The following is a 9,322-nucleotide window of genomic DNA, read 5'->3' as shown; positions in this document are numbered from 1 at the left end:
GATAAGCATTCAATAAAAATTATCTTTACAAAAGTAAAGTAGTTTTTAAATGCCTCAATTATTGTTTTGAATGTTTTTATGTATGAATGTTTTATGCATGATTTCCTTGTTATTGCCCGTTTATTTTTAGAGAGAGGTATCTCAATAATATTATTAGTAATACAAAATTAAGATCTCAATCTCAAACGACATTTTCACGCCACACACGAACCAATCTTGCTGCATTGTTTTCTGGTCCAATTGCATTCTTCATGGGTGGAGATTTAATAAATACAATCAATTTCTAAAGAGAGATTTTAAAAAAATAAAGAAGATCGCTGATATGACCGTTGGTGAGACGTCACTCCCATTCAGTATTTGTGAAGTTATCGCGCGCACAGAGTGAGCAAGATAGCGCCGTTATCGCTTCCTGTTCAAAATAAGATTATATCTTCTCGGTTACTCTTGACATATGCCTAATACGAATTTAAACTGAAAAGATAACATTTTAAATTGTCAATTTTTAGCTATCTGTATAAAACGAGAGACAGGGATAATTTATAACCGCCTCTCAGACTGACAGCAACATGAACTGGGTCGGAGGATCCCGGTCAGTGCTACTGCTAACCTGCTAACGTTACCTTAATTAAACTCACTAATACCTGATTTTATATCATTCTTAACTATACAATTACATTTTCTAAGAGTTCAAAGCAAAGATGTTATCAAAATTACTTGGTATTAAGTCATTATGTTTACAATTTCTCTAATGACATCTAACTTAATCTTAACTAACCAGGAGCAGGTGTATGAAAAACAAAGAAGACACAATAAAACAGAGAGTAAGTACATTTAATCTCTTTTAACCACATATTTAAGACGTCTTAAACTTTAAAGTGACTAAACATTTATAGTAGCAGGCCTACATTTGAACTACTGTATAACTTACTTGTAAACAGGCCTAACGTTACCAAAATGTACTACACATATGGTCGGTTTTCACAGACAAGGCTTAAGCCTAGTCCCAGACTAAAATGCATGTTTGAGTTGTTTTAACTGAAAGCAAGTGCCATTGTTTTGTCTCAAGGTGCACATCTTTCCAAGACACGTTTAAAAAAAGCAACTTAAATGTCCAATTTGAACTAAAGCCTTAAGTTAATCTAAGCACTGTCTGTGAAACCGGGCCTTTGTTGGGATTAAACTAGGGTTACAGGTAAATTCCCTGCAGAACCCCCCACCCTAGTCTTAGGTGACCACCTAAGACTAGGGTGGAAGACCTTCCAGCCTGGTCATAGCTGGTTTAGCATGATTGTTTTGACCACTTCTTTGATGGTCAGGCTAAAACCAGTAAAACCAACTTAACACCAGTTTGGCCAGGCTGAGAGACAGCTTAGACCAGCTACATCCATCTTTGAGTTAGTTTTGTTGTGTTTTATTTGATCCGAAAGCAATTCTCTAATAATTCTCTGTTCCACCTCAAGGCGTTTTTTCAAAAGCAAAGGATGAAGATAAAGTCAAATATTATGGACTCAACCAAAGGTCAAAACTCTGGCAATATGGATCTGCTGACATTATTCATAGTCAACCAGATTGCGTCAAAGAAAGAGAAAACCGGTACAGTCATAGTGCACTTACAAATGAACACATAGCAAACATGCTTTTATATCCTTTTAATAAAAACATGTAAAATCACGATATGTTTTGTTTTGCAGGCAAACCAAAAATAATCCCGTTGATTGGTGAAAAAAGAACCAAAAAAGCTTTGAACGAACCCTTAGAGTTACCAATGAGCCCTTGCTCTCCTTCAAAGCTGAACCTAGTCACCAGTCAGCCACAGTACAGGTACATTTTCAATAGGTTTGTTATTCAATCTATATTTCCACATAATTTAATCTACAGCTATTGCGTATTTGTTTCAACAGTGTTGACACACCTGGTTTCAAATTCAGAAAACATCGCCTTGCTGAAAAATTCAAGTTCAAGCCGGTAAGGACGACTAAAGTGGTCACTACCACAAAATAATTCACATATATTCCATTAACCAGCAATTGACCTTATTATTAACTTGTCATTATACATTTTTATAGTATTTTGTATATAAAAGTTCATTATTATCAAGGATTATATAAAGGCTTGTTCTCCCATAGCTGTCCCCTGTGCTTGAATCTAACCTGTCCGATGCCAGTGGCTCAGAAAACCAACATCAACCCTTCTCAACTTCAAATGGCTCCTCAGATCCAGTCCGACCCAAACACACATCACATGTACCCTCCTCCCTGCCATCCAGGGAAAATCCTGACAATAACACTCATCAGGTCTATTGATATCAACTCAACAGTTTGTGCAACACAACCTAGACACACCAATTTTTACAGTGTATGTCTCTTTTCAGTACGTGTCATTCTCTCAACCAACAAAGCTGAATAATCCATGGACCGTTGCGTCTAATGAAGCTCCTGAGCAAGATCTGCCTCACAACAGTCCAGTGGTTGGAATTCAGTTTGAGAGCACATTACCAAAGTGGGTACTATGTTATTATGTACTATATTCCCAGTAAGAGAATATATGTAGGTATGAGAAAGTGCATATAATAACATGGAATTGTCATAATCTGTTGCAGCCCAGAGATGGAAGAGGATTCAGTTTTATATCCACTGAACAGTGAACAACCGGAGGAGCCACTGTTCATAGATTTCAAGGATATAGATCGTGAAGGTAATATAGCTTCTAGAATATGTAGTTACAGGGAGATACTAGAATAAAAACTTTCAGGATATATATAAAATAAATATAATATATATATATATATATATATATATTCAATATGCACTTATTTGTTTGATGGTTTTCAATATACATGTTTTAGAAGAGTTACGGTAAATGTTTCATAGTTTTACGGTAATTGCTTCATAAAAATAGATCAGGTGAGCAATTTGTACTTAGACACTGGTGATCATATAATATAGAAATGTCTTTGTCTTTGCACTGTTTGGGTAAACGTATATATCCGTTTATATATATACACAAAAAATTATATCTCATGCGTCAAAATCAAAAAAGCACCACACAAAATGTTCTTCAAGAAAGTATGTTTTAAAATATTTATTCAGAGGCCATAAAAATGACAAAAGTACTCCGTGTTTACCCAAACAGTGCAAAGACAAAAACATTTCTATATTATATGATCACCAGTGTCTAAGTACAAATTGCTCATCTGACCTATTTTATGAAGCAATTACCGTAATACTATGAAACGTTAACCTTAACTCTTTTAACACTGAAAACCATTGAACAAATAAGTGCATATTGCATATATAAACCAATTATATCAGCAAAATTACCAGAGACAAATATTAGGGGGAAAAAAACATAATTCCTAATGAAAATAATTATCTCAAACTATTGAGTTTATCCATGTGGAATATTATACATTATTATTATTTAAGGTTATTACAGATGATGAGTATTTATATAGCTTTTTAATGTAAATAATTGTTTGTGAGTTTTTGAGAAAATACAGAAACAATGTTACATTTTACTGACTTACTACATTAATAATATTGCCAAGCCTCCATGAGCTGTCCAGAGTACAGTCAGTATTTTGATTAATTGCATATGATGTTCTTTATTATTCGCATTTCTTACAGTGCTTGCCTCAATGAGTTCTTATGACAGATCACAAAACATATACAATGATGACCAGTTTTCAACACAGGTATGAACAAATATATTTAAAAAAATGTGTTTATGGATATTTTCTATCTTTTACATCATTTCCAGCATATGGTTACTTCATTAATGATCATCATGATTGGTTCATTTAGAAATAAAGTAAGGGAAAGGGTGACGACCTATAGTGACAGTTGCATTAGTCCTATCAATTGTAGGTAAATACTGCCTTCTTGTGGTTTAAAGCAACATAGACATACAGTAAGTTAAGTTTTTTTCTTTTCTTTCTCAGGAATTTGAATGTACTGACTGCAACACATGTAAGTTTTCTGGTTATTGTTATAGATAAATAAATCAGTTTAGTGCTCAATCAATACGTTTTATTGTGTTTTTCAGCAGGTGCTGATGGTAGAAATGTCTTTGTGGACGGTTATGAATCCCCAAGAGGAGTTTATCTCGGCCTAGATGACGTAAGACAAAAACTGTAGTGAAACTGTGAAATTCACCCATTCAATTATTTCTTTATGACCATGAAATTCTCTCTCGATGGACAGGAAGAAGAAATGGACCTGCGCCATGCTGAAGATTCTCCCATAGCAAATCACTGTTGCTCATCTGTGAACAATTTAACAGCAACACATTTACAAGCTCCATCCTGCAAACTGGAGACAACATTCTGCAGTGATGGTCAGAGTGAGGTAAAATCCTGAGTTTCAGACACGAGGCAAGTAAACTGTGGACAAAAACGCAATGAAAATCAGTTTGTTCCTTCTCATCTGCAGACTGAAGCACAAAGGCGTGACAGGGATCCTCCGATAACCTTGAATAAGGGGACACAAACAGAAGCTCTATCTAACTGTGATGTCTCAGTTCAGTGTTCACTTATTCATCACAGCAAATCTGTGTCTTTCCCCACCCCTGATCAGAAAGCCAACGTCCTTACCACAAGGCAGCAGTCTTTTCATTTTAATCAGATACTCAATCCAACTACACTTAGTTCTCCGGAAGATGGCCACAAAAGAATAGGAAATAGTCCCTCGGAGGCATCAGCAGCAAACCAGCAGGCACAGAGACCATCACAAGCAGACTTCTCCCTCCGCAAACTCCGCAGTCGGAAGAGCACAGTAGGAGATGCCACGTCAATTTTGAAACATCCTTTCCGCAAAGCCTCAGGTACAAGACATTTTCCAGATGTTTCTGATCCACATGGATGATTTAAAGTAATAGTTCACCTAAAATTTAACATTCTGTCACAATTTTCACACCTTCATGTCTTTTCCAAAATGTTCACGCTGTTCTTTTCAATTAAAAAAAGACAACAAAGCTTGATAAAAATGTGTGAATATATGACTCGTGCATCATATTGCAAGTCTTCTGAAGATGGATTCAAATGTATATATTACTTCTATTGATCTTTTTTTGCGCAAGCGCACTTAGGGCGTGTCTGAATCCACTTTTGCAAGTTTAACGACGGGAAAAATGGTCTGCGCTCCCGGTGCATGGTCTAAAAGAGTTGTCTCCATTCTCTTAATGAGTAATGGGTGTGTTTTGGGCGTAACGTGCAATAAACCAATCAGAGTCTCATCTCCCATTCCCTGTAAAAGCCAGTTGCGCTCGCGCCATCATGGCGGATTCGCTATTTACATGGGGGAATTTGCAAGCGGCACTTCAAATTTGCAAGTGGAAAGACTGAATGCTTCTCTAGCGAGGAAACGGATCTGCTCGTGCGCGAGGTTAAAGTGCGCAAGCAGACCATCCACGCCTACGGGACAAGCCGGATTCCACCATATCTTTATGTACATAATCACAATCTTTTACATTGTAATTCTTTTATTTAAAATATTTGGCATGTTTGTGTGGTGCTGCGTGTGTGTGTAATAAGCAGAGTGTACGTGCGTTGTGGACCCGCCTATAGGCGCATATTACTAACGCGCCCTTTAAATAACAAAAAAAATACTGAGCCATTGACTTTAGACCAGGCTTCAGTTGGTCAATGGCACAGTCTATTGCAGTGTCCTCAAAATAGGACTGGCCAACAATGCGCACGCCCATGGGCAAACAAATGGGCGCAAAAGCATTTGCTATTTAAACAAATGATAACTGCGTCAGGCTGAAACTAGCAAAACACACTTGCGTCGCGCCTGGCGCTACATTGTGCCGGCTGTATGATAGGGCCCCTTTAAAGTAACAATAAATGTTGTTCTTTTGATTGACTCAATGATTTCTGAAGGATCATGTGAAAATTCAGCTTTTGATCACAGGAATTGTAAAGTATACTAAATAGAAATATCAAAATAATAACATTTAGAATAAAAAGTTACAGTTTCAATAAAAAAAAGTAATAGTACTTACTTACTAGCAAATACTACTAGTATTTTTGATCAATAAATGCAGCCATTAGAAACTGACCCCAACAGTGTATATTAGGACATCAGAATGTAATTTAGCCAGAATATAACTATTCATATTATGATTTTGAAGGTCGAATAGTACATTTTTTAAATGTCTTTTGTTTGCTCCAGAACAGAAAAAAAAGAGATGTGGAAAGCTAGAGTGAAGTTAGCGAGGTGTGACAGCCCTCGTTTGGAAAGTGTGACGCGAGACCCTGTCAAGGATGTCAAGCATGCAGGAGAACCTGTGAAAGAGAAGAAGAAATTCACGGCAGAGAAAGGTGTGAAGCGGGCCTCCGAAGAGACAGAGAGACAAGAAGCTGCTGACATTCTGCTGACGTTAAAGCACAGAAAGGATTAGACAGTAAGCAAAAGTACACTTTGTGAAAAATCGATTGTTCAAATTTGATCCTAACAATATTGTATGTTATGTCTTTATTATATTGTATTTTATTCTCCAAGTACATATTCAAGTTTTCAAAGTTGATATATTTAGTTGTATATAATATAAATCTAGCAACAGTATACAGCAACAGTAATCAAATACTGTACAACACAACATTTGTCCTGACTAGTTTCCATTAATGGTAGAAACGCCGCATTTTGTTTTTCACATACAAAAAATAAAAAATAAAATACATCCATACAGTTAAAACAGATGAGTCCATTGGTAATAACACAAAGGGCTGTTCGTGATGGAGAACCTCCCAAGTACAATCTAAAATTCAAATACATCTGGTACACATGAAACTGCTCAATAAATCTCTAAATTACATCATACATTTAGACTGAAACTTTTCTAATCTCTCTTCTTGGACTCGAATAGAAGCAATATGTTTTATGTTAGAGTTTTTATTGGTTTGGAATAGTTCACCCAAAAATGTCTTTTGTCCTTTTTGGAGATTGGCCTTCCTTGGTCACTGTATGCTTTCAGTGTACGGAAAAGAGCAGCTTTAACATTCTTCAGAATGTGTCCTTTTATGTTCCACGGAAATAAAAAAAGTTTTGGAATGATGTGAGGGTGAGTAATTGATGATTGAGTGTGCATTTGTGGGTGAACTTTTCCTGTAAAATCGAAATCGATATAATGTCAAACATTGTGCCAATTGAATTTGTGCTTCTCTCAACCAAATTAAGTTTTATCCAATGGAAAATGTCAAATTACACATGATCATGTACAGTATCTGAACAAAACACATTACACGAGGCCTGATGTGCACAATTATGTTTCACTGAGCACAGTGAAGCCTTTAAACAGGAACTTGAGCAAGTCATCGGTTGCTTTTACGAGAGCCATCAACTTGGTTTTTGATAAAGCTACAACCACAACATAGAGATTTTCAGGCCGGTTTGGCACACTTTGATTTGTCTATTTGTATACTTACGAAGTAGCACAAAAGAACATTGGATATTACAGTACTTGTCGAAACGGTTATTCTACACTGTTTCATGGACAAGACCAACTGCGAGGATTTTGTACACTAGGCTATAAGGAAGACAAATTAAAATTATAATACAAATATATATATTTAATAACAAATCGTAAACATTTAAATGCAAATAAAGAAAAAAAAAAAATAATGAAACAAACTGATATAAAAATTGTGAAATATTTCATAAGGCCACAATACACTATCACAGGAAAACTGCAGAAAGCTACATCTGACTTTTTATGTGTCAATGATCTCTAATCCTACAAACATGATGGTTCTTCAAATGACAAAATAATCTATGGTACTTTAAAATCCAGACGGTGAAATACGGATCGCATATTATCGCGTTGACAAACGTTTATTCACTGCCATTTATATTTAGTTGATAATCAGGGAGTCACATTATTTTAGGAAATTGGTTTGAATGCCCATATAGGCAATAGGTGGCTACTTTGACCAATCTGAAATATATAGAAAATAATGATTTGTTGGATATTTTTGATCTCTACATAATTCCAACACTTCCATTGTTAATATTTGTGATGACTTTACTATTATTCTAAAATACGATAAACCCTATTCACATTTTTACGGTTCTCAGAACTAGAAGTTTGTCAGTGTGTCTGAACGGAAATTGCAGCAAATCTAATTTTTTCATTCCAATTTATATATGTATAAAATTTGCTTTGCGTTCACGCTTAGACGCGACATTAAGAAAACAAAACAAAAATGTTCTTCTGCATATATATTACTGCATTTACAGCTAACATCTCATTTTACATAAATAAGCAGAGGGTATTCATCTGACAGTGGAGGAACAAGCCAGAAACATACTGACAATATTATAAAAGCTGACATGGCACTGCGTGTTTGTTTGTGTGTGCTCTACAACCCTGTTCTTGCCATCGCGGTGAACGTCTGGATGAGAGAGACTCAACCTGACCAATACAGTGGGCGGACCTGACGTCAGGGTTGAGCGATGCTCAATCGATGCCTAACTAGAGGTTTCACACGCGTTATTCGACATCTGACGCGTCGTTGTCCGATAGGTGGTAGTTTGACCCTTTTACCCGGATGTATTCCACCTGCCGATCCTCATCAGAATCCGAGATGCCACACGAGCAGAGCCGGTTATAAAACAAGGACTCGATCTCTTCTAGTCGCCGGCCCTTAGTCTCAGGGAGGCAGCCATAAATGAAAAAGAAACCAGATAGAGCCAAACTGGAATAAAGGAAGAATACACCTGGAAAACAAAAGAGAGATATTCTTTAATGAACTATCATTTTTATAATGGCTAAAAATACCCAAACTATACAGAAGACCACTATGCACTTTTTTTTCTTTCTGCTGGCCCAGTCAGAATTAAGGATCTTGTTTTCACCACAAAAAAAGTAACATTTAAAAAGATAATTGCAACTTTTTCTTTCACAATTGCGAGTTGACTTCTCGTAGGTCTGACTTTTAAATTGCGTTTATATCTCAAAATTCTGAGAAATAAAGTCAGAATTGCGAGTTTATTTCTTGCAATTGCGACTATCACGCAACTCTGACATTATAACACACAATTGCGACTTTATATCACGCAATTCTGAGATAAAAAGTCAGAATTGCAAGATGTAAACTAGCAATTGTGAGAAAAAGTCAGAATTGTCAGATAAAAAGTCGCAATTACCTTTTTATTTTTTATGTGGTGGAAACAAGCTTCTTCGTTGTAGTTCCAATTTTTACATAAAAGTATGACCCATTTTTATCATTTTATATTTTTAGTGTTTTTATTAAGTGATGTTTCCTTTATGTATTTTTGATAATTTTTGATATTTTTCCCCTTTACAAAAATAATATATACTATAA

At 35.8% G+C, this 9,322-nt stretch overlaps 2 protein-coding genes across 3 annotated transcripts in view; one reads left to right on the top strand and one right to left on the bottom strand.

The window, feature by feature from the left end:
* Positions 1 to 350: 350 nt before the first annotated feature.
* redic1 (regulator of DNA class I crossover intermediates 1) lies at positions 351 to 7,052 on the top strand. Of its 2 annotated transcripts, none has more exons than XM_079623641.1 (14): positions 351 to 589; positions 779 to 821; positions 1,461 to 1,593; positions 1,692 to 1,821; positions 1,902 to 1,965; positions 2,127 to 2,294; positions 2,372 to 2,499; positions 2,600 to 2,694; positions 3,627 to 3,694; positions 3,941 to 3,968; positions 4,045 to 4,118; positions 4,203 to 4,346; positions 4,431 to 4,821; positions 6,171 to 7,052. In XM_079623641.1, the coding sequence occupies exons 1-14, from the start codon at positions 567 to 569 to the stop codon at positions 6,203 to 6,205; spliced, it is 1,524 nt and encodes a 507-aa protein (XP_079479767.1). In that variant the 5' UTR covers positions 351 to 566; the 3' UTR covers positions 6,206 to 7,052. The 2 variants fall into 2 exon arrangements, with proteins under 2 accessions (XP_079479767.1, XP_079479766.1); XM_079623640.1 differs by having other exon boundaries at positions 6,176 to 6,656.
* slc2a13a (solute carrier family 2 member 13a) overlaps positions 7,038 to 9,322 on the bottom strand; it is a 62,401-nt gene continuing 60,116 nt past the window's right edge. Inside the window, exon 10 of the mRNA XM_079623639.1 lies at positions 7,038 to 8,714. Within this exon, the coding sequence (XP_079479765.1) occupies positions 8,488 to 8,714 (227 nt within the window). The 3' untranslated portion in view covers positions 7,038 to 8,487. The remainder of the gene's footprint in view (positions 8,715 to 9,322) is intronic.

This window comes from Phoxinus phoxinus (genome assembly GCF_949152265.1).
Source record: "Phoxinus phoxinus genome assembly, chromosome: 9".
NCBI lineage: Eukaryota > Metazoa > Chordata > Actinopteri > Cypriniformes > Leuciscidae > Phoxinus > Phoxinus phoxinus.
Note: the sequence above shows the minus strand (reverse complement) of the source record. Positions and strands in the feature narration are given on the sequence as shown.

What these genes read in the sequence shown, in the direction of transcription:
- redic1 (XM_079623640.1), top strand. Translation starts at nt 567, where the DNA reads ATGAACTGGGTCGGAGGATCCCG. An exon ending in ACCAGTCAGCCACAGTACAG is followed by an intron (nt 1,822 to 1,901) that starts GTACATTTTCAA and finishes TTGTTTCAACAG; the next exon opens with TGTTGACACACCTGGTTTCA. An exon ending in ATGTACTGACTGCAACACAT is followed by an intron (nt 3,969 to 4,044) that starts GTAAGTTTTCTG and finishes TGTGTTTTTCAG; the next exon opens with CAGGTGCTGATGGTAGAAAT.